At 43.0% G+C, this 25,973-nt stretch overlaps 1 protein-coding gene across 3 annotated transcripts in view; it reads right to left on the reverse strand.

Annotated features, from left to right (window-relative positions):
• Window positions 1-25,973, reverse strand: part of PELI2 (pellino E3 ubiquitin protein ligase family member 2) — a 387,703-nt gene that overhangs the window by 87,546 nt on the left and 274,184 nt on the right. For 2 of the 3 annotated variants that reach the window (XM_029598251.1, XM_029598250.1), the window contains 3 exons: window positions 18,366-18,563; window positions 13,749-13,937; window positions 3,931-6,713 (listed from right to left, as the gene is read on the reverse strand). In XM_029598251.1, the coding sequence (XP_029454111.1) occupies window positions 6,147-6,713; window positions 13,749-13,937; window positions 18,366-18,563 (954 nt within the window). In that variant the 3' untranslated portion in view covers window positions 3,931-6,146. Of the gene's footprint in view, window positions 1-3,930; window positions 6,714-13,748; window positions 13,938-18,365; window positions 18,564-25,973 lie in introns of those variants that run through there. The other variant, XR_003856259.1, reaches the window with a different exon arrangement.

A 25,973-nucleotide genomic window follows, 5' to 3' on the forward strand; every position in this document is an offset into this window, starting at 1 on the left:
TCCGGTGCGCTTAGATAGAGCGTGTAAGTTGTGCGCGTGGCTGTGCCGTAGATATGTGCTCGGCTATGTGCGCGCAAGTTATGCGCGCCTAAGTGCTTTGCGCGCTCGGAGGCGAACGGCACGGCGAGTAGGCCAAGATGGCAACGGCGAGCACATGGGCAATATGGCGACCCCCTCGGAGATTCTCCACATGGGCAGACTCTTGGAATAGCCGGGGCCTGGCCCTGCTAGGGCGGATCAACCCTGTGGCACTGGTCCCGGTCGGCGACCTGTGCTCATCCTCGACCCTCGGAGACCGGATTTGAGTAGAAGATTTCTACCTTACCTTGTCTTCGGCGCTTCCCGGTTTCGTCCCGGGTGGTCTCTGGCTGCGGGGGGAAGAGGGCAAATACCTTCACCGCCGCGCTCGAGGGTGCACCCGCTGCCTCTCAGCCGCGCCCGAAGGATCGGGGGCTAGGTCCTCGCCGCGATTCGGCCGCCGGACCGAGGCTCACCTCCGAGGGACCACGGAAATCACCTCGGGAATCTCAACTGGGGGAGGGACCCGAGGGTATCACCGCAGGAGAGCAGGGCTCGTCTTCAGGTAGGTTTTCTTCTTTCAATTTGATCTAACGCTTGAGAGAGTGCAGATAGTCCCTAATGCTATGGAGACGGAAAATACTGAAGAGCTGCACTTCCTGCAGGGGTATATGTACTAGGGGCTGACGTCAGATTGAAATCTGATCCGTCTCCAACTGCTAGCAGAAGTACACTATACCCATTGGTCCTGAGTCCATCTGCTACACCCTAGGAAAATCTATTTAATTTTCATCTACAGCAATATTCAAACTGAGGTCACCAAAAAATGTGTTCCTTTATCTCTCAGGACTATATAACAATAAAAGGACCATTTGACAAGCTTGTTTTTATGTTTTGATTATATTGATGGCACTTACCAGACTGTATGTTACTGGTTGACCTTTTTTTTTTTTTTTAAGAAGCTTCATGCTTAAAGTTTAGAAAATGAATATGTGTTTCTAGTATATCAAAGATTCACGTGTATACTAGGATTTAATGAACTTGCCCTCTTTTCCAGAAATCTGGAGAACACAAGATAAAAAAAAGTCAGGATCCATTCAGTCCCTGTATGAGAAATAATTTTTAATGCATCTTGGAATTTATTACAAAAACTGGCAATGATCATTGGACACTTAAAATAATCACTCAGATCCTTGATAAGAAATGGTTATTTCGAAATGCTGTACCAGTGTCAGGGATGGTCCTCACTAAAATCCAGTACCATCGCAGCTAGGATAAAGATTCCATTTAAGATAAGTCCAAGCACCTTGTGAAGGACTCTAAACACTTTAAATCTGACTAAGTTTTAATGAGGATTCAGTTAAGAGTTTATTTGCAATAGTTTAAAAAAAAAAATCTTTGGTCTTTATTTATAACTATTTATTGCCGTACATTTAGGATGCTTGAAATTTGTGAGTGATTACATTTGATACAGCATGTTATTTATACTTCACTCAACACTTGCCTCCTTTTTAACCCTAATAACTCCATAGTAGGGTATTAGCTGCTTTGTGTGTGAATAGAGGGGAAAGAATGTATAGGAAACAACCTGAGAAATATTTTTCTTCAAACTGAACACCAATGCCTTGTTTTAGATATGTACTAAAATGCTTTCCCCTTGATTCTCTTGAAACAAGCAGGGTAATTTTAAAATTGTACACATACGCCCAAATTTTAAAAAGCCTGCGCACACAAAAATCGGGGGTTGTGTGCATGGCTGGGCCTTGTGCTCGCTGCACGCATTTCAGAATGTGCCCAGCCACGTGTGTAACCCTGATACGCGCACAAGTGCCGGGCCTGCTGAAAGGGGCAGGCCAAGGGGCAGAGTGTGGGCCGGGGCAGCGCCATAAGACCCTGTCTCTGGGAAGTGCCAGCCGGCATGCAGAGTTTACTTCTGCTCCGGAGGAGCAGTAAGTACATTTTTAAAAATGGGGATAGGTAGGGTTAGTTCAGCTTTGATAATTACCCCCCCCCCCCAAAAAAAATATTCTGCAAGCAATGTATTCAATACCTTAAGCAGTGCCCTCAAGTGCAGCTGCGACTTTAGACTGGAACACAGTTTTAGGAAGTGAGCAAGAGAAGTTCTGTCTAAAGTAGGCTTATCACTCAAATAATAAAAGGTACATTAAAGAAGCACATTTGCTGTAAAACTACTTTCACTGATGCCTCTTTTTTCAGTAGTACTTGGTTTGTATTATTTAAGCTGGATTTAATTAAAGTAGATATGGGACAAAAAAGCAAAAAAAATTAATTTACTGCTTCATTGATGCTGTGCCTGCTTCAGTGAAATGTTGTCAAGCAAGTGTAATTTGATGTACAATAATTTCCACTTTAACCAGAATACTCAAAAATAGAGGTAGGGGGATTATATAATACCTTACTACCACTTGATGCAACATCATGAAAAAAGGGGGCCTGCCACCTAAAGACCAGTGATTCTGAATGGCTTTTAGAGGTACGCAACCCTTCCCTCCCAATTCCACCTTCAGTTCACTAAAACCCAACTTTTAGTATCCGGAATGGTATAACTGAACCTACCAAAATATACTACTGTGTTCAAAGCAGCAAGAACAGAAAAGTTGAGAATTTACTCCTGAAGCAAAGTAAAATTTGTGAAAATTGTCTACAGCGCCCACCTTTTCCGGAAAAAAAATGAGCAAGAAACAAATATGAAATGTTTAACTGAAGAAAAACATGAAGATTAACACTGCTACCAAAGCCTTCATTATAAATTACTGGTATATTTTTTGTATTAGGATTTTTTTTTTTTTAATGCTTATAAATCTACCTCATGTATTTATGGCTTTTTCTTCCACTTCTAGTAATTCAAACTAGTCAGTATGGCAGGCTAAGCTGAGGCACAAAGGTACCATATCTTTATAATTAAAAACAGAGTAATAGCAGTACTAAATCCTAACTGTATGAAATTAAAAAGTTCTATCTTGCGCTTGGACCAAAAACCGAAGAGCTGAATACTAACTCCTCGGTTTAGTCAGCCCTCGTTCTAAGACACTATACAGTGAAAACGACATTATGAAATGCAGTATCCAATCCATGATGCGAGCTGAAAAAAAAAAAAAAAAAAAAAAAGACAGAGTAGCATAACACCTACGCACAGAGGGGCGGATTTTCAGAGCCCTGCTCGCCTAAATCCGCCCAAAACCGGGCGGATTTAGGCGAGCAGGGCCCTGCGCGCCGGTAGGCCTATTTTACATAGGCCTACCGGCGCGCGCAGAGCCCCGGGACTCGCGTAAGTCCCGGGGTTTTCGGAGGGGGCATGTCGGGGGGCGTGCCCGAACCGTGCGGCGTTTTTGGGGCGTGTCGGGAGCATTCCGGGGGCGGACCCGGGGCGTGGCTACGCCCTCCGGACCCGCCCCCAGGTCGCGTCCCGGCGCGCAGGAGGCCCGCTGACGCGCGGGGATTTACGCCTCCCTCTGGGAGGCGTAAATCCCCCGACAAAGGTAAGGTGGGGGCTTAGACAGGGCCGGGTGGGTGGGTTAGGTAGGGGAAGGTGAGGGGAGGGCAAAAGGAAGTTCCCTCCGAGGCCGCTCCGATTTCGGAGCGGCCTCGGAGGGAACAGGGGTAGGCTGCGCGGCTCGGCGCGCGCCGGCTATACAAAATCGATAGCCTTGCGCGCGCCAATCCAAGTTTTTAGCAGATACGCGCGGCTCTGCGCGTATCTACTAAAATCCAGCGTACTTTTGTTTGCGCCTGGAGCGCAAACAAAAGTAGGCCTATTCGCGGAGTCTGAAAATCCGCCCCAGAGCGCGCGCTTCGTTGGTTTTCAATCATTCTCAAATGGCCTAGCACGGCAACTCGTAACCGCCCCCACCACCCCCAATTTAATGGAGTACATTATTGCTGATCTTTGCCTTTTTTTTTTTTTTTTTTTTTTTTTTTTACTATGTGCAAGTGTTAATACTTTTTTTTAAAATCTAATATAATTGGGTTGAAAAATGCCAATTATGAATCCCGACAGAAAAAAAATGAATACCGTGGACTCGAACACTCTTATAAAGCCATTCTCAAAGTATGGAGAGACCGGGGGTTTTATACGGCAAAAAGATATTAAAACAGCAGCAGCAGACAAAAGTAACCTTCTGTCGCCAGCGGCAAAGAACACAAAATGTTTATAAGGTTACCTATAAAACTATTTACAGCCAAAGTAGGAACAGGTCAATTCACGTATATACACAATATATTAAAATCATATAAATTAGATATTTATACAAAGAGCGCACATGTAGCAAAAAAACTCTTATCAAAGTAACGTACTTTGCGTTCTTTTCTCGCTCAGAAGTTCTTGCCTCGAACACTTCATGCTTTTACTTCTCTCCCAAAGTTTTTTTTGGTCAGGGATAGATGGATACTTCAGATACCAAGTGCAGGCAGATATATCTGAAAGTCCTGCACATTAATGGCACCAGCAGTCCAGGTGTTCTGCCTTAAATGATCATTTAGCAAATTCTTTGCTGCACGCACAGCTTAAATCCATCTACTGTTGATGTGCTAATGTGTTCAGCCATCCTAACCAGCAGCTCTGAATTTCATTGACGGGGCAAATAATTTTAAAGTTAAATTACTTCTATGTTGTAACTGAAAGCAAGAGATAGCAACAAGCTGAAAACGGAACGCACACCGTAGCGATGACAACTGAGGGTGATTTTTTTTTTTTTAAACAGCAACTTGACTTACCTGTAAAGTTAAAAGTATTTAAAGGTGATGAAAAGTGGTTTGTTCTAATTCCCTTTTTGAGAGCTAGATTGATTTTTTAGACTGGGCCAGTTGTGATCCAAATAATCCAGACTGATAGGACCCTGTCCATGTACGTTCTGGGATGGCGAAGGGCGGGGGGGCTCAATCCAGCTGCTTGCAGCAGTGCTTCAGAGTTAAATTTAAATGGGAAGCTAGTTCTATATAGTGGACTGCCAGCTGGAGTGCAAATATAATCCTTTCCTGCGATTACTGTGAGAAAAAAAAACACACTTTGGGTTCAAAGAACACGGTGGAGAATAGGGAATGCTGGAAGCAGCACTGCTGGAAGCAAGGTTGGGACTGCCCCCGTTACACTCCATGCCACTAACTGCTGGGCAGTGCAAAAGAATCGTTTTAATGATCTGATAAAAATCAGATCAAGGAACAGACTCAAAGCCACAAAAAAAAAAAAAAAAGGCAGGTATCTGTCCTCATCCCCCCTCCACCCAGCAAAAATTTCAAATAATGGCTCACCTTTTTTAATTAGATGATATAATCTAAACACTGGGAGTAAAAAGTAAAGTGAAGCCAGACGAAAAACATATACCTATGCTCTCCCCCCCCTGCACCAGCGATAGGGCCTCTGTTGGGCACTTTTGTGTTTTAATTGCGACATCATGCAAGTTGGGCAATAGAAACCCTACTGCGCTACACAGAATGAAAAAGCGAAAGGATAAATAAAATGTATCCCAACTTTTGTGGGGTCTTAAACCCCACCAAATGAGTGTGTGTGATGCAGGTGCCAGTACCGGTGCACTAAAACACTGGCATGAAATAAAATAAGCAAGAAACATACATTCAATTCTACATGAAGGTCGCTGGCTGTCTACCAGAAAATTGTCATTCATTTATCCAATTAATATGGTATCTATGAACAGACATTTCCAATGCCCACAGTGTTTTTATCTCCTTGAGAAAATATTCACCTCTATTATGTTGCAAAGTTTTCAATACAAGATTACGTTCTTAAAGTTTCTTCGACATCTGCAAAATGTTATTAAAAAGGAAAGATTAGAAGAATATCTTTCATTAGAAAATTTCAACATTTTTAAAAAAGAAATGAACACGTTAAGACTTTTCTTCCCAATCACAAGTCCACAGTAAAAGCAATTTTACCAATGCCACACACATCAGTGAAAATGCTGCCGCTATGTGTGCAGCATTACTGAGATCTCTCAGGTCCTAGATATCTGCCAACAATGTATCCTGCTCTCCCTGAACTTCCCCATTAATAACATTATAAAAAAAAAAAAAAAAAATTAAATCTAGAGTTAGTGGCAAATACTTCACAGTAATTTTAACAAAACATCATCAAGGTCTTGTTATTAATAGCATCAGTCAACTGGGCCTTGGAAAATGAGTTTAATACAGTTTTCTTCCCCAGACAGCTGTGCTGCACAGAAAGGGCAGGCCGCATGAAATGCATGAGTACCATGAGGCAACGGGATCTGGGACCAGTACTTAGCAGACTTCTCTGAGCAAACATGTCCACACGGACTGAAAGCATGGGTTGGAGGACCAGCATCCACGTAAAATCCTGCTTCACAACCTAGCCAGAGAGGCACATAAGGCCCTACTGTTCTACACATTGGGCACTCGCGCTCATTGGCTTCCGTGTCACTGCGATGTCCCCAGTTGTGATAGCCATGTACATGGCCGCAGCTGAGGTAAGCCCAAGGTTGCTTCTCTTCTACTACATCCTTGCGGTTAATGCTGGGAAAGGCTAAAGTGTTCAGCCCAACAGGGCACTGAGGCCTTGCTGCATTAATTTCCTGTCGCAGAGCTTCTATGTGTTTCTGAGTCGGAGTGTGAAATAGGCCATCTGCCGTTCTCCATAGAAGAGTGGCACCACACAGATCAACCAGAGATCCGTCCTGTAGAATGTTGGTCTCATTCTCCACCTTCAGATTGGAAAGAGACACACAAAGCTAGCCATCAGTAATTGCTTCTTGTACAGTGAAAATGAAAATCCAATCAATAATTAAATCATTCAAAGTACTGTTTGTTTATTCCTACAATAACCTTCCCAACAGTATCACAAAGCACTAGATTCTGTAACATTATTCATATCCCAGTTCAAATTATACTCTAGACAAGCCGTTAAGCCCGTTAAAACGGGCTACATCCCTCTGTCTCTCACCTCCCCCTCTTTCTCTCTCCCCTCACTCTTCACCACCCCCTCCCTCACCCACTCCTCCCCACCCTCCCTCTCCTATCACTCAGTCCCTCTCCCCTCTCTCCCTCTCACTCACTCAGTCCCACTCACTCTCACTCAGTCCCCACTCCCTCTGTCCTCTCCCTCAGTCCCACTCCCTCCCTCCTCTCTCTCCCTCAGTCCCACTCCCTCCCTCAGTCCCTCCCCCCCACTCAGTCACTCCCTCCCCCCTCCCTCTCACTCAGTCCCACTCACTCTCCCTCTCTCTCCCAGTCCCACTCCCTCCCTCTCTCTCCCAGTCCCACTCACTCTCCCTCTCTCTCCCAGTCCCACTCCCTCCCTCTCTCTCCCAGTCCCACTCACTCTCCCTCTCTCTCCCAGTCCCACTCCCTCCCTCTCTCTCCCAGTCCCACTCCCTCCCAGTCCCACTCACTCCCTCTCTCTCCCAGTCCCACTCCCTCTCCCTCAGTCCCACTCCCTCCCTCTCTCTCCCAGTCCCACTCCCTCCCTCAGTCCCCCCCTCTCCTCTCTCCCACTCCCTCCCTCAGTCCCCCCTCTCCCTCCCTCCCAGTCCCTCCCTCCCACTCAGTCCCCTCCCTCCCTCTCTCTCTCTTCTCCCTCCCTCGCTACCGCCCGCTACCGCCGTCGCCGCCCGCTGCCGGTACCGCCGCCCGCTGCTGCCACTGGACGCCGCCATTTTTTTTTCTTTCTGAAGCTGCCTCAGAGCGACGTGCTCGCCCGCACATGCGCGGTAGAGCTGGTCTCTACTGCGCATTTGCGGGCCGTCGGTCACAGGCCATTTATAAGGTAGATTCTGTGAAAAGACAGATTTCTCCAAACAAGCCCAGAGATCTGCTGAAACACAGATTTAGCTTCCTGATGGTGAAAATGGATTTTTGAGCTTGGAGGAGTTGAATCGTAACATGCTTTAGAATGGGGAAGGGAAAAAATGACCTAGTTTGCTTTCAGAGTGGCTGGGATTGGTCTCTCTGAGAAGGCTGATCCCTTAGGTTGCAGAAAATGTCTGAGAAATAGTGTGTGAGAAAAAAAGCTTATTCAATCAGGCTCTAAACATGGAAAGGATAAAAATAAAATATCAGAGAGATACCATTACAAAAAAATAAACAAACCATGTCTTAAGCTTACAAAAATTATTGTGACTTTCCCACCATAATACATATTTACCTCCATTAACAGATACAAATGTTGCAGAATATAATTTGTTTTTCCAGTATTCAGTTTTGGCAGTATACCAATTTCATCCAGGATATAGCACAGAAGTTAGTGTTTCGATTATCAAGGATGAATATTGTAACATCTATTGTACTCAAGAGTTCTTTTTTTAAACATTAGGACACTCCAAGTCCATGGACTCTACCTTTGTTACTTGTGCATGTTGGGTTTGTAGGGAAAAGTATGTGCGAAGATTTCAAAATCAAATTTTCATTTCCCTCTACCTTCCCCATCTCTTAGAACAGCAGGTTTGCTTACTGTAAATAGTGTTCTCTGAATACAGCAGGATAAATTAGCCCTGATATATGGGTGATGTCATTCGATGACACTGGACGAACCCATCTCTTTAGCTCAATAGAGCTTTAGCTGAGCATGTGTGGGAGTTCCCGCGAGCCCTTCAGTTGATATTAGAGCTAAACCTAGTTAGGCAGTCAACTTTACAGAGTGGGTATTAAGTATGGCTAATTCATCCTGCTGTCTATGGAGAGAACAGTTTACGGTGAGTACACTTGCTTCCTCCTTCAACAAGCAGAGCTAAATAATTCATGACACATAGGGCGTCCCAAGTTGAGGGTTGCAGTAGAGCATTTATTGGAAAGCAACCCAGACCCCACTGTGGAGGGTAGACTACTGGTGAACAGACTATATCAAACTGCTTGTCCACAAATTCTCTCTTCTGGATAGTCTGTCCAGACAGATGTACAGATCACCAAGTCACAGCTTTACAGATGACTGCTATGGAGACAGCTTTCAGGAGAGCACAATAAAGCTCTGGAATTTGTTGCCAGAGGATGTGGTTAGTGTAGTTAGTATAGCTGGGTTCAAAAAAGGTTTGGATAAGTTCTTGGAGGAGAAGTCCATTAATGGCTATTAATCAAGTTTACTTAGGGAATAGCCATTGCTATTAATTGCATCAGTAGCATGGGATCTTCTTGGTGTTTGGATAACTGCCAGGTTCTTGTGGCCTGGTTTGGCCTCTGTTGGAAACAGGATGCTGGGCTTGATGGACCCTTGGTCTGACCCAGCATGGCAATTCCTGATAAGCCTGACAATGTAGTAGAAGTCTGTTTCAGTAATATGGCATGGCTCTCTCACAGAGGAACGAATGAAAGGCCTGTCTTCAATGTACGTAGCACAATTTTGGTGAAAAATAGAGACCACTTGAGGAGAAATTCAAGATGTGTGTGATGCACCCCTCTATTATGAAGGGAGTGCAGTTGCTAACTCATCTAGTCAAAGAGATTGCGACTAGATATGTCACCCTCTCGGAAAGATACTTCAAGAGGACAACTTTAGCAGTTTGATTATGAGGTCGCGTAACACAGGTGGTTTTGAAAATGGGGGATTTAAGTGCTAGCAAAACTTCTATAAACTGTAATATCCAATAATGAAGTGACAGCAGAATTTTGTGTACTTGGGAGAAGCATACTGCTGCAGCAGTAAGGCACCAGCCTCACTGATAAAGCACTGAGACTTACTGGTGAAAGGGGAAGCAAGTACTGTTGCAGATCATTGGTAAAACAGGTGAAGGGAGACAGAGGGCCCACCTGGTACCCGGGTGAAAATATCTGCCATCTAAATCCGTACTCCTCTGTAGCATTCTCATCAAACAGAAGATGCTTAGGAAAGAGAAAACTCCTTTGCTATCAGGTTGAGCAAGGGAAGGTTCATAAGGTATGATGACCTTTCTTCCTTGTGGTAAGAGTTGAGTACTCAACTCTCGGAAGAATTGGCAGGAAAATAAACTACCAGATGAGATATGAGATAAGAGAACACCTTGAGTGTTCATGCTATGACAATTAAGAAAAGCCAGTCCAAACCTAAGAACTTTAAGAGTTCTTGCCACTAACTGCAGTTGTGGAACACACAGACAGCAGTTATGCCTTCCACATTAGCCAAAAGAGGACTTGATTCCATCCTTCAGAGTGAATACAGATCTCCTCAACTATTCAGCCTTCTCGATGCTTTTCAATGTAAAAAGGATGAAGGATGAGAGCCCGAAAAGATACTCTGTCTGTTAGGTTGGAAGACCCTGTGAAGGTGATCTGCTAATGAGTCAGAGACTCTGAGAAGTCTGTTTCATGAAGGGAAGTCTTGCAACCAAGAGCTCATACCTAACCTGCTGAAGTTTTTGGCAGAGTGTCACGGACACTGTGTCTCCTTACTTGCTTTCATAGACTACCATTTGATTATTGATTTGGTTCAACCATCCCAGTCCTTGGGTGAGATGGGAGAGTACCTCTAGTGCAAACCAGAATAGTTCACAGTTCCAAGAAGTTTATCTGGAAAATGCTTGTTCTGTAATAGACTATGGCCCCTGAAGGGAAGGAACTGTTGACACCAGATATGGGATAAACCTGAAGAGGGAAACATTCCCCAGACTAAAAGATTTATCCCAACATGAAGGGACATGTTCCGCATCAAGGAATCAATATATAGTGTAACAGATGTAATATGAGTAAATTCAGTGAGAGCTGATGGGCAGCTCTCAGGTTTAGGGGCATAAGGGGGCTACAAGCCCTGCTGCCGCCATATACCTACAGTACCTGAATGTAATCTGCTTTTGAATGGCTGAAGAGTGGAATAAAAATAAAATATAATATAGCTCAAAAAAAGTATCAGACTCGATCTGATGGGAAGAATGTATTTTCCTTCACCTAAGCTACTCACATCAAAGTAATAACTTTAAGGACTGAGGGCTGAAAGAGTTTAATAGATCTGGATATCAGCCATCTGTTTAGGCATGAGCAGATACTCTAAGCGTACTACTAGTATCAGTAAAACTAGTGAAGACCTTTAAAGCAACCAAAAAGCCAGTTGGCAGCACTCCATCGGTTTCTGATCATTCATCCAATTCTCTGTTTTGAAAAAACATGTCATGGAGGAGTAACTTCTCCTGAAACAAGGCTCTCAACAGCCTTTGTAAAATGGAGACAGAACTCAAATGCTCTGTATCCTTAAAGATAAGTATAGCAAGAGTATCACCATGTGCCACACTCTTTGGGAGGCCCAAGCTCAAACACTTGTTTGCGAAAGAGCGACCTTCTCTCAGGGCATTTGGGGTGGTCTGAATGGGAGACCAAGCCTTGATGCGCTAGAAGATGGAGGAAGCATTAATGGCAACTACAGTCTGTAACCTTGAGGACTCAACGGTCCTTGGTGATTTTTCTGCAATCGTTCAAGGAACAGAGGAAGAGTAATCTCCATGGATACAAATAGATGTCCTCAGTGACCCTTCAAAATCTGGAGTCAGGTTTTGCTTCTTAGTCTCTGAAATGGAATCTCATCGGAGACAGATATATATGTCTGCTGTCTATTGTCATGCAAGCATCAGACCCATATGAGGCTGACGAGTTACCATATGAACATGCCACAGAGGGTTCTCAAGGACTTATCCTCCAATATCTTTTGAAGAGAGAAGAGACTTTTTCTCCACTACAATGTCTATCATACTACGATGGGCTACGGTGGTCAGTGAACCACTGGAGCATCAGGATCATTAATATTTTGAAAAAAAAAAAAAACTCTGCCGAATGACTCCAACTACTTTCATCCAGAATTCTGGCAGGAGAGATCTGACAGGGATGAGAGTTCCTTTGATCAGAAAAAAAAAAATGGGGCTCCTTAGTACTTAAGGTTAGGTGGATCATGGCTCCGAATAAGATGGTAAGTGAAGTGGGAACTTTGCTGTTGACGGAGGAAGAAAAAAGGGGACTCTCTTGGAAATCTATCATTTTGTAATATCTTTGGCTCTTTGAATGAGGGTACCCCAAATGTAGAATATCAAGCAGATAGCACCGATTGGTCTCCGTATACACATATTCCCCACTGGAATGGAGCTCCCTTCTACTGTGATGGACCTGCGCACTTTTCTTGAACAAGATCTTCTTGAAACATTTGTTCTGGGCTCTACTGAAGAGACCTCATCTGGACTACTTGTGTAAGGAAATGGGCTTCACCATCTTCTGATGTAGAGAGGAACTCTCAAATTGGGAACCACAACTTCTGTGCCAGCAGCTGGAGTACTTTGCACAGACAATGCAGAGCACATTGAGAGCATCAATGAAGCAGGGGCAACAAGTGCGCCGATGGTACAGATACATAGATAGCACAGTTGCATCGAGTATGCCAATATTAGAGATGCACTGATGGTGCAGATACATCAATGACACAAGAGCATCAAGAGAACAGATAGTACAGAAGCACAAATGCAACCATATGCTGTACACCAAAGTTACATATGCCCCACTGGTGCAGATGTATTGATGCTTTTGAGTCGACTGTGCATCAGCAATGCAGATACACAGATGTAGAAGCATTGAGTGGACAGAGATCAATGTACAAATGATATAGAGCACCATGAGCCATTGGTGCAGATGTTAGCGAGTTGATAGAGATGTAGATGCATTGATGGTGAGGATGCATCAATGATGCAAAAGCATCAATTGCATCGATGCATCAATGGAGCAGAGGCATTGATGCAGATGTGCCAATAGTGCCAATGCATCAATGATGCATATGGATTGATGGTGCCAAAGGCACCAATGCACAGAGTTGGTGCGGAGGGAGCGATCATGTTGGGACATTCCTGCATAGACTGTGCTTTCTGCTCAATGGTGCTGAACATTCCTGCATCAATAGTGCATTCTTTGTTGATAGCACCAGATGTTCCTTCATCGCAGCACTTGTGCAAACTGTGCTGGACATTCCTATGTCAATAGTGGCAGGCAATCCTACTTTGGAAGGCACTGGTCAATGATATATTTCTTCTCTGCTTAACTCCAAGACTACAATGAATCCAGAATCTGGTGCTGTAGGAAGAGAAAACCTTGTGCGAGGAGCTCTTGCTCAACTCAAAAGTATGGCAGGAGAGTGTGTCAGATACAAATTCAAGACCTGTGGAAAAGAAAACAGTTTTATTGATTTTCTTTTTTTTTTAACCACATTAAACATTAGTGTAGGGGAGCTGCCTAGGCAGTGATAAAAGTGTGAAAAAACAGAGGCCTTCTGACCAATATACAACACAGTTTCATGAGAGGGAGAGGGTACATGTCCATGCTACAGCACAGATAAAAAGAGACAGAGGCTGGAGAGGCAACGGGTTTGCAGGAACTCCTGCACATGCTCAGAAGCAAAAGCTCTACTGTGCTGAAGAGGTGGGCCCATCTGGTGCTGTCAAATGATGTCACCCATGGGTCATGGCTAATCCAGCTGTTTGTTGATGGAGAAACACCTTTTCCCTGCAGGTAAAAGTTAATGCACTATGAAATAGCGTCCATGCTTTTACCCAATACGAAGGCTAGGCAATTTTCAGAAGCCTGTTTTATATAGGTAGATATGTATTTACTGGCTAAAAACACTTTGAAAATTGCTCTCTGCTCTAATTTGTTATAAAGCAATATAATTCATAAACAGTTTCATTTGCTACAGTCCTACTGCATCTGATCCTCTGATAGAAATTAAGAGAATTAAGAATGCTATATAATGTGTACAATACAAGTTTTGCTTTTAATAGGCTTTCAGACACACCAAACTAATTTTGGCTTACCAGTTTACCCCTTTGTTGAGCTGATCTGGTTTCCCGTAGAGTGTAAACATCACCACAGACTGAGATTTCCCGCCATACTCCGGGTCTAGACTCCTCTGTAAATCCTCCTTTTGGATGCATCACCAAAACACCATTGGTTGTTAATCCATCCATGTGACCATCAGGATTCTTCCATTTAGCTGCTTTTTCCTATGATCATAGAATACCACTGGTCAGAAATGTGCTCTAAACCCAACATTAAGAACAATGCAACCATTAACATCATCTATTCATCAGACATGTATACTGTGATCAAAGTAATTTCACTACCAAATTCAAAATGTAAAGCTTACAAACATTTCTGCTATAGTGCCATTCTCTCTGAAACATAACAAATAGGAGGCACCATGTATTGCTGTAAAAGGCTCCCTTTCAATTTAATTTTTAAAGATTTTGCAGTGGGCTTGAGGGCAGATCTTGTCTACATCGTATCCAGAGGTCAACACCCAGGGCAAAATCTATCTGATGCATATGGGGCAATTTCCCCATCGTGTACAGAAGCAGATAAAATTTGTTCTCAAGTGGCTAAAGATAAATCTCAGCTCACAGTGATAGTCTAATGTTAGATGCATTCCAAACAGAGAAAAATCTAGTAGAAACTGGCTTAAAAATAATTGGGTATTAGGGGTGGGAAGAAGTAAAGAAGTGGTTTTATTTTTAGTTTCATATTTGTTTTTTCCCCCATGAATTTCATTTTATGTAATGTTCATTTTAATTATTTAAAAAACAGAACACACACATTTAAAACAAACAAAACAAACAAGGCCTCCCGTCCTCACCATCCATCACCTGAAAAATTGCTAGGGCCAGGATCCTCCCCAGTCCTTGCTTTCCCAGTCCGGGGGGGAGGGGGGGGGGGGGAAATCAGAAGAGAAGGCCTAGGTACAGGCCGAAGCAGTAGGTCACTGAGACATCGGCCTAGGCCCTTAGCTTGGACCAGGCTTCAAGGCCAGATCCTAATTCCAGGGCCTAGGATGGGTCCTGATTCTGTGGCCTCAGTCCAAACCCAGGCCCTGAGGCCGGGTCCCAGTGCCTGGGCGGATGCCGTCATTTCAACTAAGAAGAAAGAAGACATTAGGTGCTACTACCCAAGAAAGAGATCTAGGTGTCATAGTGGATAACACATTGAAATAGTCGGTTCAGTGGGCTGCGGCAGTCAAAAAAGCAAACAGAATGTTGGGAATTATTAGAAAGGGAATGGCGAATAAAACGGAAAATGTCATAATGCCTCTGTATCGCTCCATGGTGAGACCGCACCTTGAATACTGTGTACAATTCTGGTCGCTGCATCTCAAAAAAGATATAATTGCGATGGAGAAGGTACAGAGAAGGGCTACCAAAATGATAAGGGGAATGGAACAGCTCCCCTATGAGGAAAGACTAAAGAGGTTAGGACATTTCAGCTTGGAGAAGAGACGGCTGAGGGGGGATATGATAGAGATGATTAAAATCATGAGAGGTCTAGAACGGGTAGATGTGAATCTGTTATTTACTCTTTCGGATAGTAGAAAGACTAGGGGGCACTCCATGAAGTTAGCATGGGGCACATTTAAAACTAATCGGAGAAAGTTCTTTTTCACTCAACGCACAATTAAACTCTGGAATTTGTTGCCAGAGGATGTGGTTAGTGCAGTTAGTGTAGCTGTGTTTAAAAAAGGATTGGATAAGTTCTTGGAGGAGAAGTCCATTACCTGCTATTAAGTTCACTTAGAGAATAGACACTGCCATTAGCAATGGTAACATGGAATAGACTTAGTGTTACCTCTCCCTGACGCTGGCGTATCTTGCAGCACAGCCCTGCGCGAATCGGGGCTTGGCCACGCCCCCTTATGACGTCAGACGCTGACGGGAGTCGGACAGCGCGGGAGATTTGCCTTTTTATTGACAGCCTTTCTTCCTTTCTCCTTGCTTCGGCAACAAGTACGTTGAGGAGTTTCTCTGTTGGTTTGTTCCTGCCGCTTGCTGCCTGCTTGACCTGGACTGCCTTCTTTATTACCCTGTTTGCTGCCTGCCCTGACCTGGACTGTCTCTGGTTACCCTGTTTGCCGCCTGCCTCTGGATAGTTGCTTTGGTTCCTGTTGCTTGCTGCCTGCCCTGACCTGGACTGTCTCTGGATTATCCTGTTTGCTGCCTGCCTCTGGATAGCTGCTTGGGTTCCTGCTGTTCGCTGCCTGCCCTGACCTGGACTGTCTCTGGATTACCCTGTTTGTGGCCTACCGCTGGACTACTCTTCTGGGTTCCTGTCATCGCTACTGGTTTACCTGGATAACCTGGAGTATCCTACCCGATGACACGCTGCAAGTTTCCAGTTCCAAGTGCCTCATCTACTCAAGGTAAGCGGTCACCGACCCTGGTTCCACGAACCAGCATAACACTTAGTTTTTGGGTACTTGCCAGTTTCTTATGGCCTGGATTGGCCATTGTTGGAAACAGGATGCTGCTGGGCTTGATGGACCCTTGGTCTGACCCAGTATGGCATTTTCTTATGTTCTTAAGACAACCGAAAAGGACTTCCAGCATTGGGCCTAGCAGAGGCCCCAATGTCTGGATCTGGTCTCTAGACCGGGCCCCGGCCTAGACCTAGGCCCAGGCATCAAAACCCAGCTTGGGTCTGGGTCAAGGCCCTGGCATTGGGATCTGTTGTCAGGAGTATGCCTGGGCTGTGACATTGGATCCACAGTGGAGCAGGTAAGTGAGGACAGTTTTTTGGGTCTCAGCCAAGGCTCCAGCATTGCACTTGGGCCTCGACCTATTCCCTAGGCAAGGCCCCTTGGCAATGTCGGCATTTTTTTTTTTTCCAAAACCGAAACATGAAAACCAATGAAATTTTGTTGGATTTTCAATCATTTCATTTTGAGATCGAAATGAAACGAAATAGGAAATTTCATCTCATTTACTATTTCGTTTCTCCCAAATGCCCATCCCTATTGGATAATGCAGTTTGTAGTCACCAAGCATTTGCCCATGAGTAGAGATTTTTCAGATAATTACTGATCATAACAACCTGCAATCAAGAAATTAGTGTAGAAAATTAGCATAGAAAATGTTCAGTATGATCAGGGATGGATCCATTTTTGTTTTGATTCTTTTACTTGAACGATCACACAAAAAAAATGTATTAGAAACCCTGTACACATCGCAGATTTGTGAGCCTTCATTCTACTTCTAATTTTGTATTTCTTTGCTGTAGTTTACACAAGCTTTGCAATACCAATTCAATGTAAGCAGAATAAAAATTTAGCTCTGTAAACCAAGTTAATACTTAAAGCTACCCATGTGGTTGATTCCTGAAAAATTGTCCTTTTCTATAAAACATTTGGGAAACTGAACATCTTAACTAAGATAGAGATTAGCCTACTTTTTCCAGCATGGGTTTAGTCTTAGACATGTTTACTGGTACATAACTTAAATTTTAAAACAAATCATAAACATTTATTGGAAAATGCAGTTAAACAAACATGGAAGTAAGCCATGCAGAGGGAAGCCAGTTTAGCTGCTGTATCCCTAGCGTTGGAAGCTCTGGATGAAGGGCCGGTGGAGACTGCACAACAAGTGAATAGATCTGCTGTTGTGACACTGGATCAAGTTGTATTATCTCCAGCTACCTCTGACATGGCCCCCTTCTCCAGCAGCTCTTCTATGATTTTGGAAAGACCTGCAGTATTGTTGGGCTTAAAACAAATCCATAGCTTCTCATCTTAAATGTTGCTATGATCAACAGGGGAAAGATATTGCTGCAGTCAAGAGGAACATTCCTAGAGAAGGAGGTTTGTAAAGCACGAGCCGTACAAAATTGACTGCAAGCCCTGATGCAGCTACTTAGCGAAACCTTGGCAATGTCGCCATTTTTGTGAAAAGTTAGAAACAGAGGCAACCAAACAGAAGTTCTAAAGAGAAGTGCTTTTTACACTCTCGGCCACTTTATGATATTAAAAAGTTATCTTGATTTGAAATACATGCAAAGATACCAGTCAGAGATCTCAACTTGATTTCAAGATAAATAGATTTTTTTCACATAAAAGTTCTATATATCACTGCTGTTTTCAATGAAATTTCAAATTGGTGAATTTTAAAAAATTAAACTTTTGGAAATATCAAGAAATATAATTAAAAATGTAAAGAGTTTTTTTTAGACCCATGATTGCAACAACTGGTTTTGGATTTGTCATTGTTGCTACTTCCAGTACTGAGGTCTTTTCCTCTCTGCCAAAAAAAAAAAGAAGCTCTCTTTTTTTCTTTAGAGGTTTATTGTAAACATTTTAAAGAAATGCAATAATTGAAATATGCAGAAGCAGCATATAATGTACACTAAATTTTTTTGTTGCTTATTTGTATTTACTAGTGTTTTCCCTAAGGTCGTTGATTTATTTGAACCACTAGAAACCAGAACCAGTTCGCATCAGTGAATCAAGCCATTTAATACTGGACTGGCAAAAGCAATTAATAAACACACTATGAAAAAAAAATCTTTACTCAAATGTGTAATCAGAGGTGCTCAGTAATGTGCAAGTGTACAAATTGAGCAAGACTTACTCACCAAATCCAAGTAATAGTTTTTTTCTAGCAATTTATACTTACCCCAAGAAAAATGTTTTTAGAAGAGTCAAATCCTGCTGCAAAAATTTGTGCGGTGTATGGTGGATTCCTATCACAGACAATTCTACATGCAAATCTGGATATGGTACTTTGTGTTATCTGGGTTTCATCGTTGTTCTGACTGCCGGAAATTGTATCCGTTACTACGAAGTCTATAGGGCTCTCTGTGGATCTTCCAATCTGAAAGAAAGAATTAGCAGAGTTTCTGACACCATCATCTTTGAAAATAGTGCTATTTTGGTAAAATTTACAAGTATCAATGCCTTGGTCAGATTACATATATTATTCTTGCTACAACAAAAGTAAAGGTTAAGGCTATGAGTTAGTTACTTCAACAGCACAAATTTACAGAGCTGCAAGGAGGAAAATGATTTTGCAGTTTTTGAGCTCCAAAAAGAGTCTGCTAGAATTATTAGTCCCAAGCTACATTGCTAGTGGAACTTAAACAGCCCATTTAGCTTTCAAAGAGAAAGGAAATCTGGCTGCCTAGCAAATGCGCTGTCATTATATGCCACACATTATAAACAAGCAAATGCTTCTGGCAAAAAGCAAGCGAAGGAAAAATCAGAAATGCACTTTTTTTTTTTTAAACTACTTTTCACATTCATTTTTCTACCTCTTTTGCTTTGTGTTTATATGAATAATGGCTCCATGACTTGTTAACCAAAACAAAGAAAAGCATCATACAGCAGTGCTGGCATGTCACCAATCAGAGAATCACACATGACTGATCTTTGGCAGTCATACAATCAATACTATCATGAAGAAGTTGGAACTAGATTATATACTGATCCTTGAAGAAAGGGAAGCTGTACTGATGCTTTTGTTCTGACTAGAAAAGAAAACCTCGAAAATTAAAAAAAAGCTATTCATTTTAGTAATAAATAGTTGTGCAAGATTTATGCTACAGATTTACGGCCAAAGGCTACTTTCTCACAGCTGTTCGAGAGAAGTCAGTTTCAGAAGTCATAAAGTTGAATGTAGTTCAAGCCAATATAATCACATAATTGTAGGGGCAATGCCGAAGGGGTGATCACCATTCGTTCCATGGAAAGCTCTCACGCAACAGGGCCTGACTTAGTAAGCTTTTCTCCTCAGACACAGAATGGGAGAAAAGCCTTAGTAAATGTGTCCCATTACGGCTTACTTAAAAAAAAAAAAAAAAAAAAAAAAAAAAAGGCTTCTCCGTTCCGTTCATGGCACTTTCCAATTAGAACTGTAGTAAACCTAGGGGGAGGCAGGATCCAAGCTGCAGCTGGAGGAGCTGTGTGCTGTGCTGCTCCAAACGCCCACTAAACCTTTTTCTATTTTTACAGAAATTTCCTCATCGTGGCTTCATGGGGGGAAACAGTGAGACTCTGGCTCCCCCCCCCCACTCCTGTTTCTCCTGTGCTTCATGGGCTGAATGCAGATGGATTAACAGAAACATGGGGGTGAACCCGCATGGAGCTGCAGTTACTACCTTGGGAAGCTTGCTGGGCAGACTGGATGGACCATTTTGGTCTTTTTCTGCAGACATTACTATGTTACTATAACTGTCTTCTCTACTAAGAGCACTGGTTGCCCAACCTGGTCTCAAGGTGGCACCTGCTGCCAAGTGTGTGACAGTGCCTCAGAAGTGCTGTCTCTTTTCTTCCTTTGGAATTTGAGCCGTACTCCATAGGAGCTGCTGAAGCCTTTCCATATTGGAGACCAGCAGAAGACAGGGTGAGAATTTATTTATTATTCACATCTATGAGTTATCCAATCAAAACAAAATGCCCACAGTGATGTACAATAAATAAAAATAGAGACAATATTACCACAAAATACATCAAGATACAATAAAACAAGTATAAATACAATTAGGCATAAATACAACCTAAGAACAAAATAATGTCACCCTTGGAGCCACTGAGAAGCCAAAGGGGAGCACCTTGTATTTGTATTGCATTTCCTTCACCATGAATATGAGGAACATCTGATAGGCAGAATGGATGGGAATGTGCATATAAGCATCTTTCAGATTCAGAGAACACATTCAAGCTCTCAGTTGAATGAAATTAAGAATTCTCTGAAGGTAGTTTGCCTTGAACCTTCAATCCTCCTGACTTCCTTGGGATTAAGAAATACTGGGGTTAGAACCATATCCACACTCTTGGGAAGGGACAGGTTTGACAGATTTCTGCTGAAGGAAGGACTCTACTTCCAGCTGCAGTGGAGCAGAACGAGGAGGGTCACAGCTAAATATAAGCCCTACTCCAAAAATAAGCCCTAGTTATAGGTGGTACCAGCGCGGCGCAGTTGCACCCCAAGTAATGCCCGACCCCCCACCCCAAGACTTACCGAAATTCCCTGGGGGGTTGTAAAAAAAAAAAAAACCAAAAAAAACCACAAAAAAAACAAAAAAAACCCAAAATCAGCTTGCCACGGGAAATTTCGTTTTCGCTTTTGACAGCCCATTGCTCCTACCATGTGACAGAGGCTGGCCAATGGCACCGATAGCCTGTCACATGAAAAGGGCAAAGGGCCATCGTTGCCATTTTGATTACTGGCAGCTGACAGCCCGAGAGCAGGAGATCGCTCCTGGGACCCCCGCTGGACTACCAGTGAATTCTGGCAAGTTTTGGGGGGGGTCACAATGAATTAAATTTGGAGGGTTGGGGTGGGTTTAGGGTTTATTTATTTATTTTACCCCCCTCTGCCCCCCAGTCTGCCCCCCCCCCCCCCAGGTTTCGGGCTTCGTTTCGGGGGGGCAAATGAAATAAAATTGGCCCAAACCGCGGGAAAATGAAATTTCCTGCGGCGGGCCAAAAATTGAATCTGATTGGTGAATGAAAGGAGGCGGGCTTAGCCTTGTCCTCATTCACCAATCATGGAAAAATATAAGACATCCCTGAAAATAAGCCCCAATCTTTTTTTCGGAGCAAAAATTAAATATAAGAACTGTCTTATTTTCGGAGAAACACTGTAGCTGCCGCTCTGCAGGTTACCCCCGAGCCTTATGTTAAGAGAAGTAATATTAACATTCAAAACCAAGCGACTGTCAAATCCATAATTAAATTACTGCAAGCAACATTTTTTCCCCAGAGTGAGCAGCCTTCCTGATAATTCAGACATTGCTGTTTGAATATGCTTTCCTTTTGGACTTGGCCATAGAGGAAATCCTGCGCTTTTCCCCTAATGTCTGTATATCAGTACCCCAGTCTGTAAAAGTCAGGGTCCAGCATTGGCTCTTGTCTGAATCCAATTCCCCCCACCCACCATTGAAGTGGAGAGAGAATCTTACAGTCGCATAAAGGCTAATTGGCTAAGGGAATGTTCAGTTTGGAGAAGACACAACTGAGGGGTCTACAAAATCATGAAAGGACTTGAACAAGTTAATGTAAATCGGTTATTTACTCTCTCAGATAATAGAAGGACCAGGAGGCACTCCATGAAGCTAGAAAGTAGCACATTTAAAACAAATCAAAGAAAATCCTTTTTCACTCAGCACATCGTTAAACTCTGGAATTCACTGCCAGAAGATGTAGTTACAGAAGCCAGTGTAACTGGGTTTTAAAAAGCTTTGGATAAGTTCCTAGAGGATAAATTCATAAACTATTACGGTAATTAATAAGCAATAGTAGCTCGTGATCTATCTAATGTTTGGGTACTTGCCAGGTATTTGAGACTTGGATTGGCCACTGTTGGAAACAGGATGCTGGGCTTGATGGACCCTAAGTCTGACCCAGTATGGCATTTCTTATGTTCTTATGTTATGGGTAGCAATCCCCATGCCTTCTGTCAGGGGTGGTGCTACAACTCCTTGCAGGTTACGCCCCATGCCCCCTTTTCTTCATTCCACCTCCAGTCTTTAGGGAGCCATAGTGTTTATCCTATGCCTTTCTGAATTTGTTTACTGTTTTCATCACCGCCTCTTCCAGCAGAGAATTCCAGGCACCCACCATCATAAGAACATAAGAAAATGCCATACTGGGTCAGACCAAGGGTCCATCAAGCCCAGCATCCTGTTTCCAACAGTGGCCAATCCAGGCCATAAGAATCTGGCAAGTACCCAAAAACTAAGTCTATTCCATGTAACCATTGCTAATGGCAGTGGCTATTCTCGCTGGGGTAGATTTACAAACACGGCGCGTTCGTGTACTTTTGTTGGCGCTCCAGGCGCAAACAAAAGTATGCGGGATTTTAGTAGATACGCGCGTAGCCGCGCGTATCCGCTAAAATCCGGGATCGGCGCGTGCAAGGCTATCGATTCTGTATAGCCGGCACGCGCCGAGCCGCGCAGCCTACCTCCGTTCCCTCCGAGGCCGCTCCGAAATCGGAGCGGCCTCGGATCGGGCCCGCCCCCGACACGCCCCCTCTGAAAACCCCGGGACTTACGCGAGTCCCGGGGCTCTGCGCGTGCCGGTAGGCCTATGTAAAAATAGGCGCACTGGCGCGCAGGGCCCTGCTCGCCTAAATCCGCCCGGATTTAGGCGAGCAGGGCTCTTAAAATCCGCCCCTAAGTGAACTTAATAGCAGGTAATGGACTTCTCCTCCAAGAACTTATCCAATCCTTTTTTAAACACAGCTATACTAACTGCACGAACCACATTCTCTGGCAACAAATTCCTGAGTTTAATTGTGCGTTGAGTAAAAAAGAACTTTCTCCGATTAGTTTTAAATGTGCCCCATGCTAACTTCATGGAGTGCCCCCTAGTCTTTCTACTATCCGAAAGAGTAAATAACCGATTTACATCTACCCGTTCTAGACCTCTCATGATTTTAAACACCTCTATCATATCCCCCCTCAGTCGTCTTCTCCAAGCTGAAAAGTCCTAACCTCTTTAGTCTTTCCTCATAGGGGAGTTGTTCCATTCCCCTTATCATTTTGGTAGCCCTTCTCTGTACCTTCTCCATCGCAATTATATCTTTTTTGAGATGCGGCGACCAGAATTGTACACAGTATTCAAGGTGCGGTCTTACCATGGAGCGATACAGAGGCATTATGACATTTTCCGTTTTATTCATCATTCGTTTTCTAATAATTCCCAACATTGTTTGCTTTTTTGACTGCCGCAGCACACTGCACCGACGATTTCAATGTGTTATCCACTATGACACCTAGATCTCTTTCTTGGGTTGTAGCACCTAATATGGAACCCAACAATGTGTAATTATAGCATGGGTTATTTTTCCCTATATGTATCACCTTGCACTTATCCACATTAAATTTAATCTGCCATTTGGATGCCCAATTTTCCAGTCTCACAAGGTCTTCCTGCAATTTATCACAATCTGCTTGTGATTTAACTACTCTGAACAATTTTGTGTCATCTGCAAATTTGATTATCTCACTCGTCGTATTTCTTTCCAGATCATTTATAAATATATTAAACAATAAGGGTCCCAATACAGATCCCTGAGGCACTCCACTGTCCACTCCCTTCCACTGAGAAAATTGCCCATTCAATCCTACTCTGTTTCCTGTCTTTTAGCCAGTTTGCAATCCACGAAAGGACATTGCCACCTATCCCATGAATTTTTACTTTTCCTAGAAGCCTCTCATGAGGAACTTTGTCAAACGCCTTCTGAAAATCCAAGTATACTATATCTACCGGTTCACCTTTATCCACATGTTTATTAACTCCTTCAAAAAAGTGAAGCAGATTTGTGAGGCAAGACTTGCCCTGGGTAAAGCCATGCTGACTTTGTTCCATTAAACCATGTCTTTCTATATGTTCTGTGATTTTGATGTTTAGAACACTTTCCACTATTTTTCCTGGCACTGAAGTCAGGCTAACCGGTCTGTAGTTTCCCGGATCGCCCCTGGAGCCCTTTTTAAATATTGGGGTTACATTTGCTATCCTCCAGTCTTCAGGTACAATGGATGATTTTAATGATAAGTTACAAATTTTTACTAATAGGTCTGAAATTTCATTTTTTAGCTCCTTCAGAACTCTGGGGTGTATACCATCCGGTCCAGGTGATTTACTACTCTTCAGTTTGTCAATCAGGCCTACCACATCTTCTAGGTTCACCGTGATTTGATTCAGTCCATCTGAATCATTACCCATGAAAACCTTCTCCATTACGGGTACCTCCCCAACATCCTCTTCAGTAAGCACCGAAGCAAAGAAATCATTTAATCTTTCCTCGATGGCCTTATCTTCTCTAAGTGCCCCTTTAATCCCTCGATCATCTAACGGTCCAACTGACTCCCTCACAGGCTTTCTGCTTCGGATATATTTAAAAAAGTTTTTACTGTGAGTTTTTGCCTCTACAGTCAACTTCTTTTCAAATTCTCTCTTAGCCTGTCTTATCAATGTCTTACATTTAACTTGCCAATTTTTATGCTTTATCCTATTTTCTTCTTTTGGATCTTTCTTCCAATTTTTGAATGAAGATCTTTTGGCTAAAATAGCTTCTTTCACCTCCCCTTTTAACCATGCCGGTAATCGTTTTGCCTTCTTTCCACCTTTCTTAATGTGTGGAATACATCTGGACTGTGCTTCTAGAATGGTATTTTTTAACAATGACCACGCCTCTTGGACATTTTTTACTTTGTAGCTGTTCCTTTCAGTTTTTTTCTAACAATTTTTCTCATTTTATCAAAGTTTCCCTTTTGAAAGTTTAGCACGAGAGCCTTGGATTTGCACACTGTTCCTTTTCCAGTCATTAAATCAAATTTGATCATATTATGATCACTATTGCCAAGCGGCCCCACCACCGTTACCCTCTCTCACCAAGTCCTGTGCTCCACTGAGAATTAGATCTAAAATTGCTCCCTCTCTCCTCGGTTCCTGAACCAATTGCTCCATAAAGCTATCATTTATTCCATCCAGGAACGTTATCTCTCTAGCGTGACCCGATGATACATTTACCCAGTCTATATTGGGGTAATTGAAGTCTCCCATTATTACTGCACTACCAATTTGGTTAGCTTCCCTAATTTCTCTTAGCATTTCACTGTCCATCTCACCATCTTGACCAGGTGGACGGTAGTATACCCCTATCACTGTAGTCTTCCCTGACACACAAGGGATTTCTACCCATAAAGATTCAATTTTGTATTTAGTCTCATGCAGGATGTTTATCCTGTTGGACTCTATGCCATCCCGGACATAAAGCGCCACACCTCCTCCCGACTGCTCCTCTCTGTCATTGCGATATAATTTGTACCCCGGTATAGCACTGTCCCATTGGTTATCCTCTTTCCACCATGTCTCTGAGATGCCAATTAAGTCTATGTCATCATTTACTGCTATACATTCTAATTCTCCCATCTTACTTCTTAGACTTCTGGCATTAGCATACAAACATTTCAAAGTTTGTTTTTTGTTTGTATTTTTATTCTGCTTTTTAATTGATAGGGATAAGTTAGAATTTTTTAGCTCAGGTGAGTCTACTTGGCACTTGGACTACTTTTCTAATTATTGGAACCTCACTGTCGGGATGCCCTAATTCTAATGCATCATTAGTATCCTTTAAAGGTACCTCTCTCCGAACCATGCACGCTGTAAAGAAATATTTCCAGATGTTGGCTGTGAGTCGTCCCTCCTGGAGTTTCATATCGAGATCCCTAGTTCTACTGTTTGCTTTCCAACAGAAAAGATTTGAGGATCGTGC

The sequence above is a fragment of the Rhinatrema bivittatum genome, chromosome 4 (assembly GCF_901001135.1).
Source record: "Rhinatrema bivittatum chromosome 4, aRhiBiv1.1, whole genome shotgun sequence".
NCBI lineage: Eukaryota > Metazoa > Chordata > Amphibia > Gymnophiona > Rhinatrematidae > Rhinatrema > Rhinatrema bivittatum.